This window comes from Pleurodeles waltl, chromosome 11 (assembly GCF_031143425.1).
Source record: "Pleurodeles waltl isolate 20211129_DDA chromosome 11, aPleWal1.hap1.20221129, whole genome shotgun sequence".
Taxonomy (NCBI): Eukaryota; Metazoa; Chordata; class Amphibia; order Caudata; family Salamandridae; genus Pleurodeles; species Pleurodeles waltl.
This window is the reverse complement of record NC_090450.1, coordinates 544,266,779-544,284,306: the sequence shown is the minus strand read 5'-3', so window position 1 is coordinate 544,284,306 and position 17,528 is coordinate 544,266,779. Positions and strand designations below refer to the sequence as shown.

Here is a 17,528-nt window from a genome sequence, read left to right as displayed (position 1 = left end):
AGATGTACGTATTTCTCTGTAATTCCTCATTTTCCAGAGCAACCCTGTTAGATTCTGATACCCCAGCATTTACTAGTACCCCTGGTATGGGTAACTCCGGGGAATGTATTTAACATGGATAAAACGGGGGGGAGTCGTAACCCCACCAATGTAGCCAATACTCAAACCTGAGTGGCTTTCTGTCTGAGTTGAAACAAGCGAAATGTGGCCTCACTATGAGTCCAAGTTCACCAGGGATTACAAGTGCCCAAATCAGGCATTTGATGACTCCTTTGATGACTGAAATCTTGGTTTACCTCTCTTGAACTGATTGGGATGAAGAGCCAATTTACACAGGTTAGAAAGGAAAGCAAAGAGCTGGCCACATTGTTTCATTGGGCACATGAGTTTACTGGTAACCGCATTTACTAAAATGAGTCTGCCAATCACAAGAAACCATCACTTCTTAGACCAGGCCTGATATGCTCGGGCAAGATTACATGGCCTAAATCTGCCCCTGTGCTGCTTCAACCTAAAATTTGCTTTGTGTGACCGGTGCAAATAAGAGCTAACCATTTTAGCATCAGTCAGAAAATCCAAGTACTGTTTTGCAGTCTTCTCAAGTTTCCCAGGTCTGTGTATCAGGAGCCATTCCAGTACATGTTTTTCGTTGCATTCTGACATATGTAATCCTCTTTATGCTGTTACAAACTCAGTATTTGAAGGAATAAAATAAATTGGAGAAGCAATTTATAAATGGATCAGGGAAAATGGAGAGCTCTCGTTTTGTCATTTGTGTGCTAGTCAATCAGTGCAAAACTTGTTGCACCAGTTTTGAGACGCATATGCTATAGTACAGAGATTCAAGTATCCCTATTTCAAGAATAGATTGCTAATAAGACAGCATTCCTCTAGCTGAAGGTTAATGCAAAAGCTACTATATATATATATATATATATACATATATATATTGTAATAGTATTTATATAGCGCTTACTACCCCTGACGAGACGTTGAAGCGCTTTTCGGCGGTTAGCACGCTACTCCGGAACCCAACAAGAATTAGTGATGGATTAGTATCGGGAAATATGAGTACAGTTTTAGTATTATTAGGAGTTCATTTGAGCCGTGGATATGAGAGTTTGTTAGTTAGATTGACTGGAGTAATGGAGGGGTGGAGGAGGAAAGAAATCCAGAAGTGTTAATTGGGAGTATATCCCTCGTTTACTCATCCCAAAGGCTTGGGATGAGTAAAGGACCATGGAGGAGGGAAGAGTCTGTGGAAGGGTTAGGGAGATCATAGTAGAAAGGTGAGATAAATGAGGGAGAATTTAGTAGGGTTGTTTGGGAGGTCATGGTAGTAGAGTGAGGTTTGGTGTGTTAGATGTGGAAGCGGAGGGAAGAGCTTAGGCAGATTTATTTAGGAGATGAAAGTAGTAGAATGGATTTGGGATGAGTCAGAGTGGGAATGGAGGATAGATTAATAGAGACATGACATATGATAAGTGTGATAAGATGAGAGCAGGGATTCATAGATATCTAGTATAGCAACCCACCCAGGAGCCATGCAATGACCCACGAACATGCCAAGCACAGAACAACATACACACATACATATATATATATATATATATATATATATATATATATATATATATATATATATATATATATATATATATATATGTACACACACACACACACACATATATTTATTCACTTAAAACAGTGAAGGTTACAGGGACATTGTAGTTAGGCTCTCATTTTAAACTTACAAAACCGTAGAAATTCACCTGTCATAGTTAGAGTTCTCTCAAATAACTATAACTCATGCCCTAAGGTGACTATAACTCACGCCCCCACCATGCATAGTTTTTTTGTCAAACATTTTACAGCAAATATTCCATTGATATTATCAATTATGTTAGCAAAGTTGTCATGAGTGCTGCAATTTGTGGGGTAATGCATGGCAAGAGTACGAGTTATAGTTACCTTAGGGCACGAGTTACAGTTACGTACATACACATGTATGTATAATATATATATATATATATATATATATATATATATATATATATATATATATATATATATTTATATTTCAAAATGCTTCTGGTACCATACAGAAAGTTCCCGGACACCAAGTGGAAGTCCAAAATACTTTATTCACCAATGCTTCCTCCCAGTACAACGCGTTTCAGCCGTAGCCTTGCTCACGTACGTACCAATTGGTGGATGGCCAGGTCCACGCCCGGACCGCTACTGAATTAGCAGCCTCGGATGTCTGGCAACGTTTGGTGATTTATGATATATATATATATATATATATATATATATATATATATATTATATCTATACTATTATAATATATATATTTATATATATTAGGGGTGGGAGAAGAATTCCGCTCTGCCAGTGGAGTTCGTGGAGTTTTGCCCACTCTGCGTGGAGCACAGAGTACGGAGTTCCAAAAAACTCTGCGAAGCAACACAGAGCAGGATTTTTTTCTCACGGTGCTCGTCAACGTTAAGTTGGCGAGCACGAACTAGAGAAATCGATATGTTGGCGACTGCGAGCAAGATTTCTGACCAAGGTGGTTGTGGCAGGTCGCTATTGCACGCGTTGAGAAAGCTGCTGCTCACGTTGAGGAAGCTGCCACTCGAGTAGAAAATCCACTCGAGTGGAAGAAAGAAGTTAGTTCCCTCTGGGGTGTTGTGCTCTGATTTTACAGTGTGCGAGAAACTCCTGGTGCTGAAAATCAAAGCAAAAAGGCGTGACTTACCCAAACTCTGCTGCTCACGGAACTCCGGGTAGAGCAGTGGAGGTTTTTTCGGCACTTTGCGGAGTATGTAATAGAATTCCACGAACTCCGCCCAGGCCATTACCTACTGGCGATTGCCAGTAGATTGTTATAGTTAGGACCAAGTTTCCATTGAAAAAGCATTTTTTACTTGCCTATATCTTTGGCACAGTTTGACAAGTCTTCACAAAACTTTCCAAACAAGTGCGCCCAAGAATCTTGTTGTGCATGGGAGGTTTTGGGGTGATCTTTCAAGCGGATGCCAAGAAAAAGGGGCAGTCAAAAGAAGTGCATTTCCGAGTGAATTCCAAAAGGGATTTTGAACACGACTACAGTCCGAACTGCTGGCTGGAATTACACCAAATTTGGCATAAAGATAGCTTTTGATCCAGAAAGAAACCTTTTTGATATTTGGTGTAAATCCATGCAGTAGTTTTTTAAATATTAAGAGCAAACCAAATTTGTATATCTGGAGGCATGAAGGCGTCACAAATACTCCCGAACTTGTGCAGAGATCTGATTGGCTGCCAACACTTCAACCAGGAAGTTTTTGCAGCCATTTTGACACATGGCTTCAGCCCGAGTCTCTAAAACAAAGAAACATCATAAAAAAGAAAAGGGGGCAGGGTACTGTTACCCTACCACCTAGTCTTGGTGCAGGGAACCCCCAGGAAAATCTGCAAATTTAATCTTGATTAAAAAAAAAAAAAAGCAAGCGTGGTCTCATGTGCTTGCTTTTTATTTTGCCCCTGGGTGGGCCAGGTCCCAGAGACATAGCACGGGGCCCCCCTCCTAGGGCTTTTGAATTTTGAAAGGCCCGGGGACCACCACCCCAGAGAAAAAGTTGTTAAATTGATGCACGCCCCCCAACAGCCGTGGGGGGCCCCTGCCTCCCACTGGGCACTGCATTTATTAGCCTCTTCTGTCAGCAGTGGGGCAGAAAAAGGTCTTAAAAACAAAGGGCAAACTATAATAGCAGGGATGCATGCAAAGTTAATCATAATAAAGGAGGCCCAGAAGGTGGAATGATGAGAAAAAGAGAGGGGGGCAGGAAGGAAGAGTAAAGGATAGACATTTGAAAAGAAGGAAAAAACTGTGACAAGGAAGTGTCAAAAGGATGAAAGAATGGATGCAAGTGTGAAAGAATTGATGGATGAAAAAACAACGCTTGCATTGGGTGGTGAAAGAAAGAATGGGTGGCTGGATGGATGGAAGGATGGATGTGTGGGTGACTGGATGAACGGTGGATCCAGGAGAGTGAAATTAGGGATAAAAAATAAATTGAAGTATGGGTGAAAGGAAGGATGAATGATCGAAAGTATGAGTTGAAGAAGAGATGGAAGACTAATGATGAAAGGGTGGATGGATTCTATGGTAAAGGAAGGATGAATGGAATGGTGAAAGGATAGATGGAAGGAATTGTGAAAAGATGCACAGATGGATGGACAGATGTAGGAATAGCTTTCTGGATACAAGATGGATGTAAGGAGGGATGAAGGGACCTCATCTAGGGTGGGTGGGCCTCACTTGCTTTGCTCACCCGGTAGCATTCCAGAAAGTGGTGGGGTATTTTATTTTTCTGACTACTCTCTTGTAGAGGACGTTTGAAATAGCATCCAAGTTGAAGATGCAAGTATGTGGAGAGAAAAGATTCTTTGCATGTGAAGACAGTACTATATTAGGTATTTTTGACGGGCAATAGAATCAGGAAAAAAGCCTGTCTGTTGCTAGGCTTCTGCTGACTGCCGTTCCAGCCAAATCAGCTGACCAGCTCAGAGGTTGGAAACGAAAAGAAATGGCTGAATGCATTACAGGAAAATTTGGAGCGCTTTGGGCTGCACTCAAAGGGAGCAGTAACCTCAAGATCATAGCAATGTGAGAAAATCCATGGGCAAATAATACAAACTTTGAAAGGATTTCTCAAATACTATAGCGAATGCACGTTCACCAAGTTTTTTATATGTCCTGATGAATGAAAGATGGACATATAGTATTCCCAGGAAAGGAGAATTCAGAGTTTTTAATGAAATGATAGATAAATGCATGGAACTATCATCCTATAAAGTACAACATAGATGCTTGACTGCTAAATGACCCTTCTTCCAAGTGTGACACGCTCAGTCAGTCCTTGCTGTTTAACAAACAACGACGCACTGCATCGTGGAACTTTAGTTTCTTTCTAAACTAACTCAGTATGTGCCAAATATCGCAGTGTGCGAAGTGCTGTTGGCTAAAAAGCAAGGACTGGCTAGATGCGTAGCACATGACGTGCCACTTAGCCACCAACACTGCAACTTCAATTACGTTAAAGATGAAAAATTGCAGCGATTTGCAAAAAAAGAAAACCCTGTTTTTTTCGGTTGGGGTGCATGCGTAATAAAAAATAAATACCTTCAATTTGCATGAACATAAAGTGCAAAATTCACAACAGGGTTTCAACTCTGGCTGTCGGCAGGAAAACACCCTTGGGTTTTAGCATTTCCTTAGCACTACGAATCCCAGAATACAGGTTAAAGAAACACCTCTCGCTGCCTAAACTCTATTACACATAGTAGGACTACTTTAGGGTTCTGATTCGACGTAGTTTGTTTTATGTGTCTTTCTTTGGGTAAAAGCATCAGAATTTTTATTCTCCTAGAAAACACTGTTACGGGACGGGCAGATTTTATGGCTGAGATCATGTGAGGAGGCCTTTTTTTGCCCACCCAAGACAGCACTCCATGGCATTTCTTGGATCGAACCGAGGCCACTTTGGATCCGTGTGTGCTGCCCCTTGATTGGCTGATGGCTGCTTCAGCAGGCGATTGGAGCGGGGCTGATACGTCCCACCTATTCCCTTTATAAGCAGTGGCTAGGAAGTTCGTTTACTTTTCTTTTTGGTACAGATCTTTAACGGACTTCTTTGGTGAGTGGTGTGTTTGTTTCGTCTATGCGCTGATCTGTTTTGGCTACACTCATGGCTGCGGGCTTGAGCTACGTTAAATTGCCTTAAGGCTTTCTGTCCACTGAGGCTAAAGAGCACGGCCAGGCCTTGTGTTCGCTTTACGATTCGTGACATGTATCATGTACGTGTTGCGCTTCGTGCATACCCGTTTGGCCAAAAGGCCTTCATTGGCGGGTAACCTGTCATCGCGGTGAAGTAAGCAGTTTGTGTTGTCAACTTGTCGTTCCAGTAGGCTTGGCCCTCTGACTATGGCTTCATTACTACGTGGTTGTAGTGCGCTCCCTAGGTTGGGTTTGTGAGTGACACTGATGCAGCCGCGACTAGTTCGTTCGGTGCTTTTACTTTGTTGAAGTTAAGGCTTAATACTGCCATTCTAGCCAGCAATTGGTCCACCGTTGTGTTATACCTTGTTGCTAACGTTTTTTTCCGAGTGATTTTTATTTTTATTTTATTTTTAAATCCATATTACGGCGTTAGGACGTCTGGACCTTCGTGTTGCGTCGTGCGAGGCAGAGATGCACGTGCCCAGTAAATAAGTCGTGCTCATGCTGTCTGCGCAAAACACTTGTATGTTAGGTTATTTTTCTCTTGTCAGTTCCCGGGTCCTGAAAGGTTTTAAACTGTTACGACTGAACCCAGTGGTTTATTTGTAAATGTAAACGTGGGGGTGCCCAAAGCTTTCCTCTGAAACTCCAAGCTGCAATATAATGCGTGCTAGCACAGATGCCGAGGTAGCCTAATTCTCTGGCCTCTTTAATCCACTTGCAGACGCTCCCTGCGTATTCGGCTCACTCTTGCAGGTTTCTGCTGTGTCCCTTTTTCACGTTTTTCTTTGCTGTCGCTCTCATGTGTAGTTTGCTCACAGTAACTACCTGATGCGGAAAAATAAATGCCGACCCTAAAATGTGCAGACGACCTGTAACAACCCCCCCCCCCCCCCCCCACCCGCGCTTAAAATAAGCATCGCTTCTATAGTTCGTTACTTTGGGCGAATTTGAGGAATGCGCTTTGGTGGTTAAAAGCACCAGGTTTTGGGGGGGCGGGGGGGGTGTAGTTGGTAACGCCTCACTAGTTGGTCCGTAAAAACTGCGCTATACAGGCCCAATAAGAGCTGCCCCGAGATTACCAATGTGTAGTTGTGTATCCGAATGTCTTTCAAGTGGCACCTGCGCGTCACTTGTAGTTCAACTGTGTGGATGGAGTATTACTAAATCCATAATACACTTTTTCTGTAGGAATCTTCAGACATGGCCCTCAACGCCAGTAGAATAGACAAACCAGTGGCTCTGCTGTGGGGTAAGTCCTCCGTGTTTTGTGGAGGTGTTTATTTGGCGTGGGGGCTGATATGCGGCTTGAAGGCCGCACCACTGTGGGTAACTAGCGCATGTGTTCCTGTGCTGCATCGCGCTTCTCACCCACCACTTTAACAATCTGTTCGGGGTAAGGGATGCTTTCTGGGTGGTGCAGTGATGGGGAGGCGATGTACACCTTCATGGCTTCGTTAAAAGGTCATCTCTTTAAACAGGCTGCGAGTTGACTGAACAGAACAAAACCTCCTCGTTTAAAGTGGAGGTGGAGGAGTATGAGCAGCAACAAGCCTTAAAAGCGCGCCCGGGTTCCGTCAGCACAGGCAAGTTCGACCATCGGCTGGTGCTTAACACGGTAAGCATGTCCTTTGTGGAGGCACGGTATTTTGCTATGCTCCAACACTGGCTCTTGTATTGTGTACTTTGAGACCATCAGCTTAGCCTCTTTTTTGTGACCCTTAACCCCAGGTCTGATGAGCTGCGGGTTGACCCTACTGCCATTTGTAATTCATTCCCGTTGACCATGTATTTTCATCTAACGACTTTGGTTTGAAAACTTCGCCTTATGAATGACACTCCAGCTCTCACCTAGCTCCTTGATGCCATTCCAGATTTCTGAAGTATTCCTGCTATTGTCTTTTACATAAAGACCCTCTGCTTTGGCTCCTTTTTTTGTTTTGGGGCTAGCAGAGTTGCACAGATCATCTCTTTAAACATAAATGGTACACCTTTTCCATCTCCTGTATTCATTTATATAGTGCACACTACAGAATTATAGGTGCTACCGGCCTAACATTGTTTCTAAAATGTAGAGAAGTGCATCTACCAGATGGTGGATCAACAGATGAACTCCAGTCTGACCCTCTGTTAAGGAATTCCATAGTTTGGCCTTCTAATAAAAAATCTGCAATTAGACGTGTTTATAGTTTTCCTGTTTGAGCACAGTATTTTCAATTGTGAATTGATAGCTTTTTTGGAGTTTGGACTCTACAATTGTAGACCTACATGGATCCCCCTGAGCACTTTCAGAAGCCTGGATTAACAATTTTGCTGCTGCAGCACCCCCAGCTTCCCAAGTTCATTTTTACCTACACATCTAATCATTCACTTCTGATTTTCAGAAACGTTATACTAATAACCTGCCCTTTACCTAATCTTTACCTATTTCAATGTTTTAATTGTGAACTTGTCATGTCTAGCAGTCCATTACCTCCCCACTCCTACGTTTGGGTTCTCATTTCACTTCTATTACCTGTTTAGTCAACACTCTGTATTTTAATTCCCCTCCCAGTTGCATTTAGCACTGGCTTTCTACCCACCACTCATCCTTTTTGACTAGGTCACTGGTGTGTGTTTTTTTTTTTAGGTCTTGTCTAAGACGGTGAACTCTATTGGGGAATCCTTTTATTACCTTACAGGCAGCGTAGAGGCTGCCCATTAGCTGTCTTCATTGCCCCTTATTTGCTTGCTTATTTCAGTGCTTCTTGGTTTGTCCCTACCCCAGTTCCTCGATGCATTACGTGTGTCCTTAAAATGCTTAGTTTTCAGGCTCCAATTTGCTTTTTGTTAAAGCGGAGTGCCTAATTTTTCACTTCCTCGTGTACCTTTCCACCACCTTGTTACTCCTCCACTTCCCCCGACCCCCCCCCCAATTGTCCATGTGCTTGCCCCCGCCCCTCCCGTGCATATTCTAATTTCCATGGACCCCATGCCAGTCCTGTACCCCCTTTTTTCCTCCCATGTTCCTCGAAGCTCACACTTTAAAGATTCATCCAGCACTGGCTGCATTAGTTATTTTAATTCGTTTTAGCTGTGCTTCTGCAAAACATGGTTACAAAACACTGCCAAAGCAAATTATGCTTGTAGGCAAGACCTATTGGCTTTGCCAGTGCTTGTTTTTTCTTTCAGGTTAGTTGCCCAAAGGTCACTGATCTGCTTATGTTCTCTACTGGGTGCCGTGGCTTCAACTTGAGCATCCTCTTAAATTACACTTGTCATTTTGCCTCTGTCCAGTACCCTCAATCTGCTGTGCCCGTTTTACATGACCTACTGCTACGTGCGTTTCTTGCAGAGCCACTAAGGGGCCTTGGTACACTTGCACTACAACTCCTGTCGAGTCACAGGAGGGCAGTCACTGAAGATGCCTCTGGTGATGGAGCTGTGAGCGCCAGTAGGTAGATCGGTTTAAGCTGCTAATGTACTCAGTCTTGGTGGTATTGGTTTGCAACAGGGTAGTTTGTTCTTGACGGTATTTTGTCTGCTTCAGGTTTGTATGGGAGAAAAGGCCAAGGATGAGTTCCACATCATTGAGATTGTGCCAAAAGAGGATGAACCAGATGCAAAGTCTGTGCCTATTGCTTCCTTAAAGCCATCCATCCTTCCAATGGTAAGCTAACCTTTTTGTTTTTGCCCTGGCTGGTGCTTGGGTTTTAATAAGCAGCACAGTAACCAGCTGCGTCACTATTTTTTTTTTTTTTTGAGCCCCATTTGATTTAATCACCAGTTCGGTCTTGCCTCTTCACTCTATGCCCCAATCTTTTTCTTAAACCTATCTAGCTTTCACCTTTGGCAGTGGGTGGTAGGTAGACATGGGTGACAGCCCAACCTCCTTACTGGCTCAGGTCACTGTTGCTTATAAAGGTCGACTAGTTAGCCTTTCCTAGGCTGTAAACTGGTAGTTATTAGTGTGCCGATTAAGCCTCGAGTATCCCTTTGTCAGTTTTTTTTAAATCTTCGAATGACCAACATGATATGGAGAACAAAGTACTGGTCAGTTGCTACATTATGAATTTATCTGTATCTGGGAACAAGCAGAATCCCTGCTACTGCCCAGTTTTTGTTCTTTTTTTTGGGGGGGGGGGGGGTGGGGGTAGCTGAGCTTGGGGTCTGTCTCGCGATCGTCCTAGGTTTTTTCACCACTGACCACTCTTGATAGTGATACAAAATATTCTTGGGTTTGTGTGTTCTATCGTTTCTAAATTAAAGTTCGTACAGGGGGCTGTGTTTGGGATGCACATCTGTGCAGGAGTGAAAGTTCAAAAGGGAGCTGCTCACTTTCACTTCTGGCTGTCCTACCAGACTGGAAATAGTCTGCCACTACTTCTCTTGGTAGTAACTTGGGCTGGTATTGGAGTCTATAGGTAGGGGGCCTTGGGATGAATTGGTGAAGGCTTTCTTGTGGTTTGAGGTGGGCATTTTTCTTTGCCTCCTCTTCAGGAGGCAACGTCAAGGTGGGATGCAACCACTTTGGTTCCACTAGTGAAGAATGGGACTGTGCATGCAGACTTTTCTTGAACATACTGTCAACAGGGGAGGGCTTACTGGATTAGGGTCTTCCAGTTACTGGAATCAGCCCTGGCTTCCTTGAGTTTTCTGGGTTGGCTAGAAAGGGATCCAGCTGCAAATCACGCAGGAACTTCAGTAGGGCATTTTTCCAAGATTATACTAATCATTGAAGCTTCAAATGTTTCTAGGGCATGTAATGAGGCCAGCACTGGCTGTTATGAGGAAACCGTACAATGCAAACATCCAGGGTTATACCCTGAGTCCCGTATGTGGTTATCAGGTTCATGCTCAAGCTTCATGCATGTGATTGTCTGTTTATGCAGCTTTGCAAGGCTGGTTTGCAAACGGCGTTTAAATTGTTAAAGGGGCTGGGGTTGTCTTGAGGTTACCAATGGTGTTTGACTTGCCCTTTATTTTTCAACAGGCCACTTTGGTGGGCATGGAGCTGACTCCCCCAGTTACATTCCGACTGAAGTCTGGGTCTGGCCCTGTGTACATTAGTGGCCAACACATAGCATGTGAGTTACTCATTGGTGGTTTTGTCCAATCTTCCCCCTCCTGACAAAAGGGCCCTTAGCACTACCCTTCCTGGAGCTGAATCTTGCTGTCTGAAACTTGCCATTCGTACTTGGTGCATGCTGGGGCTTTGGATGCAACAAGTTGCATTTGTACTAGTCCACTATACCATCCCTTTCACCTGACCAATTTCCTCTTGGTTTGAACTTTCACTGCAGGCTGCCACTCCTCGTCCAGTCACGGCATACATATTGCCTCCCTATAAACTGGTATTGATTTCAAGATTTTGCACTGTTAGCATGACACTCAATTCTCACGATCTACTGAATTTGCCCTGTGGATTTATTTGCTAAAACAGCCTTTCCCTCTGTACTTTTAGGAACTGCAACCTCTGGAGTGCAGTTACCATAGTTCCCCTGAAGGGTCTCGAGCAGTTTATTTTGATCTTTGAGTGAAAGTATTCTGCTGGAGAGAGGGGGTGCTTTCTGTGTGCACCAATAGCTTTGAAATAGGCACATAGTTCAGTGAGATTAACACATTTCAGTCCATCTGGGGACTCCTTCCATTGCAGGCTAAAACTTGTTCTGTACCTCTAAATGTCTACCTCCTGATGTGACTGTCGTTTACATTTACTTCACTTAGTGGAAGCAGAGTGTTGGGCAGAGGAAGAGGAGGTTGAAGAGGAAGCTGAAGAGGAGGAAGAAGAGATTTCTCCAGTGAAGCCCAACAAGAGACAAGCCACTCAGAAGAAAACTGGCCCAGCTAAGGTAGGACAATCGGTGAGCCGACTAGTGATGGTCTCAACTTGATGTTTGGTCTTTTTTCTTTTTACTTAATTCAAATGTGAAGGAGTACCTTCATGTTATCAGTACTTGTGTGTCGAACACCAGCTTGTTGTATGGGCTACAGATTTTCAGCCTTTGGTGTGCTGAAGAAATAACCACATCTGGGTTATGAAACTTAACTCTGTCAGAATGTTTAAGGAACCATAGGGTTATCAACATTGCTTGATTATTTTTTTCTTCTGTAAAGTCCTTTGTGTGGGGGCTAGTGAGAAGGTTAGTGAATTTTCTTGAATGATAGTTGGGCATGCATGGTGCAGATGTATTGCATTTTAATGTTTTTGTAGTTGTAGCACGAGTTGCTACCCAAATGTCAGTCGGGTTCCTAGACACTGATCAGTGAAAATGTGATCTGCAGTTTTACTTTTGTCATGTGAACTTGATTCTGCATAATGAGTTGGGGGGGGGGGGGGGGTGGGTGGGGTGGAAGGAGCTCAGGTGTCTACCTACCTTAAGAATCAGTGTTCTCTACATTACTAGCCAGTGGTTATACATATTCTACCCCAGATGCAGCTGTTTCTCCAATTGCCTCCACTTTCTTTCCATAGAAAAAGAAAATGGACGAAGAGGATGCAGAAGAAGAGTAAGTATGATCAACTGCAGAGTTTGGTATACTGATCAGCCAGGAAGCCTAACCGTGCAGATTGGATATTGGTGGTGCTCACTTACACTTTAAAGCAGTGGTTCCCAGCCAATGGTCCGGGGACCCCTGGATGTTCGAGAAGCATCCTCAGGGGGCTGTGACTGATTTGAAAACGTAAGCGTTTAAATCGGTGCTTTAAATTGAGAGAGTACTTTTACATCTCCCGAAAAAAGTAATACGTTTATTTGGAGAGTACTGGCACTTCTCTGAAACAAGTGGCACAGAGTACCTGCACTTTATTTTTTTCCATTTCAAGCACTGATTTAAATAGATTAGGTCCCCCAGCTTTGAGTAAAATCCTGTGGGGAGGGGGGGTGTCCCTGCATTCCAATAATTCGGTGGGGGTCTCCTTGGTCCCTGAATTGCTGTGGTTGGGGTGGGGGGGGGGGTGCTGGCCACAGAAGTCTAAAGGGTGGGAACCACTGCTCTAGAGGATTGGTGGCTGGATCTTGTTGTTCGTTTGCAGTAGTCCGCAGTAATGAGTCATCCTGTTTACTTGAACTGTGCAGTGGTAACTAGAATCATGCTCCTATCCTCGCTAGGAAGTGCCTTGCTGATGGGTGTTTTGCTGTGTAGTGGCCTGCTTCACTTCTTACTAAAGTTGTCACCCCCACATCTCACTCTAAAAACTGGGTTCTTGAGGTGAATGCTAATCTAAGTTGCCATGTTTCTTTCTAACCACCAGTTGGTGGGGCTAATGGTGTACTTGTGCTATCGGCATGGATTACTAATTCCATGTAATGAGCAACGTTCCTATAATCCATAGGATCATGGTGTTCTCTGAAGTCCATATTTATTCCATAAAATTATTTGATCAGTTGCCTTCTAAAGAAGTCTCTTGACAATTTATCAGCCCATGAAGCTCCTTGCATGCTTTTGTAAGGGAGTGTTGTCGTTAGACGAGTCCTTCCCCCCTGTATGCTTGGGATGCAGGTTCTGCTCTTCTGTTCAATCAGCTGGGTGACGCTGCATTATAAAGTGACTGCAGGACTGATCTTTGTTTTTATTTTTGTCTTAGAATGGAGTCGGAGGAAGACACCAAAAAGGTATGATGGCCAGTACGGGCTCAAGGTGGCCGAATGCATCACTCTAGAAGGAAGTGACTAGTGTCTGGAAGCTATGATGAGTCACTGACCTGAACAGATTGGTTTTGGTGATCGAAGCCTTAGGAGTTGAGCACCTGGTGTTCTTTTGCAGCCTATGTAGTGTCCTTGGCGACTAACACTATTTCTACTGTCCCTTTGAATGACTAGCTTCCCAGAAGCTTATTGACTCCTTTTCCAGACACTTTGATAAAGATATTAGCTATGTGTATTGTACCTGTAGCTCGTAACAGTGCTGTAAGGGTCGGAGGTGTGACCGGGACTGACCTTTTCAAGTAAGCTGGAGGGTGCGTGTCCTATATGGTAGAGATTTGAAGAGGGTACTTAAAGTGGCCGATGTTATGATTTGTGTCTAGGACGTGTATAGATAAACTTGCTGGGCTGCAGATCTTCAATCCACTGTTAAGGACTGGGTCGAGTTTTCATGTGAAGGCAGTACCCAAAAAGGACCATCGTTTTTGGGACAACAAACGGAATTTGGCTTGTAAGCCTTGCTCGCATGTTGGGCATGGCGTGGGAATATTGTGCATGCTTGGTAAATATTTTTGTTTTCTTTCAGGGAAAACCAGCAGCCAGAGGAAGGAAGCCTGCAGCGAAGAAGTAGGAGCCATACTGCATGATTTTGCTATCGTTTCTAAATGGATAAAAAAATAAACACATTTTCAAAAAATCAGCCTGCTGCCTTTAGACTAAATCTATTTGGGGGTTGTGGTGGGAGGGGTGGGGTGACTTGGCTTGTTTATCAATGGTGCTGTGAGTGGATAACACGTCGTCTGAGGAGCCCACCCGATTTCGAACTTGGGGACCTGGTTCGAGTCCTGTCTGACCAACATGTTATGGTTCTGGGCAAACCACTGAATGTCCTCCACATCTGAGTGCTGCGTTTGTGAAATGCAGGCCCCAATAAACAGTCATTTTGTACGTGAAATGTGGAGAAAGGAAGGCATGTTGTCCCAGGTTGAAAGTATGTGCAACATTCCAAATATTGAGACCAAATGTGAAAACATCTTCATTATCCTTGCGTCTTAATGCTCAATATTAAAGGCGGGGGTGGGGGGGATAAAAACCATGGGTCCAGCACTAAACCTGCCTCATGCAAATCAAAAGTAAGACGTTGGATCGTGGTTGGGCGTACATAATCTACCGAATCTGTTATAGCAAGTCAGATTGCATAGTGAGCAGGCTTTTTCAATCTAGTATTAATGAGCAGGCAGTTTAGAAAATGTTTTGGTGGTCATACCTTTTGGAGCAGGGTGAGCAGTATATTTTGACCTTGTAGCAGGTGTTAGTTGTGATAACTGTATGAGGGTCACAATGGTATTTTTCTATTTCTTGTACACCACGCTTGCGAGGCATTTTGTTGGTTAGTGTGCATTGGTGGTGGGCTTGGTGGCAAGTGACATGAGTTTAGTTCTTCTAGAGTAGCCTTGTGTAATACACAGGGGAATGCAGAGTGCCATGTTTTAATTTGTGTGGAAGGAGTATGGGTTGGGTGGTGGAGCAGCATGTGGATCATAATTGAAGGCTCTACATTGTGCAGTGGATAAAAGGCAGACTAATATTGGGGGATAGAGGTTTGTGAAGAAAATTGTGGAGTTAAGATTGATCAATATTTGTGTAGTCATGAGGGGGAGTGGGTGTGGTGGAAAATGAAATTTGTGTGCTTTAGTTTTTGTGGAGTAGTGAGATTGACGTAACTTCCTGTGATAGTTGCAAGTTACTAATGGTGAGTGGTGTTTGATAGTACAGGAGGTGTGGATGATTTTGAAGTGTATGAGGGGATGGACAAGTTTAAGAATGCTATATTTGATCACTAAGAGGTAGTGTGGTGGAGTTGAAGCATTGTACGCCTGTGATCGGTAAAAAGATGAGGTATTGGTGGATGGTGGGATTGAAGGCTGAGGTATAGGTTTTGATAAAAAGGGGATTTGGTAACCAGTAGAGGATGGCCCTGGTTTTGTATGAACAGGGAGTTTGTCTGGATGGCAGAAAGCTATGTAGAATGTGCCTTGGTGATGTGAATGTTAGTGGTAATGGGCAGTAGTTTGGTGTGAGAATGAAGGTGTCCTAATGTAGTTGTGGTGGATGTGTATAGGTGTGGTACATGGGGTTTTGTGGCTAAGACATTGAGATCTCTGGGGCTTGTTTGCGATGCATGAGTTGGATGCCTTTGCAGATTGTTTGGATGTGGATGGCTTAAGGTAGTTGCTGAAAAGGACCATTGGGCAGCATTTCTGGCCCTAGGCCACAACTTGCCCTTTCCAGCTTTGCCCTCTCTGCCCTCATGCAGTTGGTTTTCATTCCTCTTCCCCACTAGAGGATGTCTGTAAAGATGGGCATCACTGCAGTTGGGCGAAACCAATGGCAGGGTAACTTGCTGGGATTTTATGCTATTGTCAAATTCTTAAAACCAAAATGAGGGTGGTCATGATGTGGACTTCAGAAGTAAAATTGGGTAACAGTGATATGCCCAAGAGCACATCAGCCTAATGCCTTTTGATGGAGATGTAGTTAACATCAAACTTTCTACAAAAGGTAGATTGTGACAGCAGTTTAGGCCTGTTATGTTCTTCCAAATTAAGATCCGCTACACTGTCCCATTTTGTAATTGGAAAACTTCACAGTATGATCTGTGCAATAAGGGCAAAATTGGGCCAGCTGCACCACAATGGAATGTGGCACATTCCTTAATATTTTGGGAATTGTGAAACAGTGGGCCAGCAAGAGTGTACAAAACTAGAGCAGATGGAATTGCCATACGGGGAGGCTTGGGCATTTTTAATCAACTTGTGGACTTTTTTTGTATTTAAGCAGTAAAACACCTGAATTTGTATTTTGCGAGTCTTTGTACACAGCAGCAAGATGAGCCAGGCTTCTAATACTTTTAGGCACGGTGAAATCACTTGGTGTACAGCAGTGGCTGTTTCTTCTGATGTTTTGAATACCTGCAGTGATAGCCACGTGCACAAGCACTCGCTTTAATACTAGCTGTAAATGAACATGAATACTTATATGGTCCTGTATTTAGCTTGTGGTGAAGCATGCAGTTTTTCATGACATTTTAGATTTGGCAGCGGACATGGGTTCCTATGTGAACCTATGATAAAAGCAGCCACTATGGCATGGTCTTATACACATGTATCTTGTTGTGTAATACATTTTCCCTTACATAAATGTATCTGCTTAACGGGATACTTAAATGTACAGTGAGAAAAGTATAGGCTTTGAGAAGCATAGCTTGTCACGACCAAGAATTGTTACTCAGTGCAAGTATAGTTGTTGTGAGGGGAAGAGCAAACTCTTGACTTGTCTTCTGAAGCTAAGATGGGTGTTGGTGCATCTTGTGCGTGGGTAGTGAATACCAGTTTGGCTTCTTTAACAGATGTTAAAGGTGAGCTACTTTCAAGTGCAGTTACCGTTTGTTGTATTGACTTGTTGATTCTTCCTCCTGATGAATAATTGTCATGTATTGCTTTGTGTAAAGTAGCTCTTGTGGCAACTGGTAACCAATGTAGGGTGCTCAAAGGAGCGATGTGATAGAGGCTCTGCATGTAGAAGTAGGGGCAGCATTTTGAATTCGCTAATCTCCTAGTTGACAAAGGTGAGTGGTGGTCCAGTTTAGGATAAGAGATGGTAGCTTGAAGCTTATTAGGGAACTCTTGGTTTGGTAAGTGCATCAGTGTTCATGGAGTAAGCTGTTAATACCTTCATGTGTGTTCTTTGGCTGCTTGGTATCAATGGTAAATATGAGGTTTCTTACCTCATATTTTTGGCTGTCCTAGATAGGTCAGGCCCTTAGGTTTCCAGTCACCACAGGTGAGTATTTGGGTCTTGGAGGCATTCAGTCTGAGGTGGCTTCATGTTGTTCATTGGTCACAGCCCAGAGGCGTTTAATGTATTTGATGTTCAAATGTCCTTTAGGTTTTTCAATTTCAGAAGTCTCTCCTGCAGTTATAGCAGCTCGAGGCACCGATCGGATCTGGTAATGGGTTCATACAAATATTGAAAAACACAGGTGAGATCATTAACACCTGAGGGACTTAAGCTTTACTGCTGTATAGCTTAGAATGGAGGAATGTTTTTGATTCGTTGTACAGCTACAATGTGAG

At 43.5% G+C, this 17,528-nt stretch overlaps 1 protein-coding gene across 1 annotated transcript; it reads left to right on the top strand.

The window, feature by feature from the left end:
- Positions 1 to 5,608: 5,608 nt before the first annotated feature.
- On the top strand, positions 5,609 to 14,092 carry NPM2 (nucleophosmin/nucleoplasmin 2). The gene is made up of 9 exons (XM_069215455.1): positions 5,609 to 5,684; positions 6,959 to 7,019; positions 7,249 to 7,385; positions 9,297 to 9,416; positions 10,740 to 10,833; positions 11,474 to 11,598; positions 12,222 to 12,256; positions 13,335 to 13,362; positions 13,979 to 14,092. Exons 2-9 carry the CDS (start codon positions 6,971 to 6,973, stop codon positions 14,021 to 14,023), a joined length of 633 nt encoding a protein of 210 aa, XP_069071556.1. The 5' UTR covers positions 5,609 to 5,684; positions 6,959 to 6,970; the 3' UTR covers positions 14,024 to 14,092.
- Positions 14,093 to 17,528: the final 3,436 nt, after the last annotated feature.

Excerpts from the sequence above, each read along its gene's own strand:
- NPM2 (XM_069215455.1), top strand. The coding sequence starts at position 6,971 with ATGGCCCTCAACGCCAGTAGAATAGACAAACCAGTGGCTCTGCTGTGG. Across the intron at positions 7,020-7,248 it reads ACCAGTGGCTCTGCTGTGGG|GCTGCGAGTTGACTGAACAG; the intron begins GTAAGTCCTCCG and ends CTCTTTAAACAG. Across the intron at positions 11,599-12,221 it reads AGAAAACTGGCCCAGCTAAG|AAAAAGAAAATGGACGAAGA; the intron begins GTAGGACAATCG and ends TTCTTTCCATAG.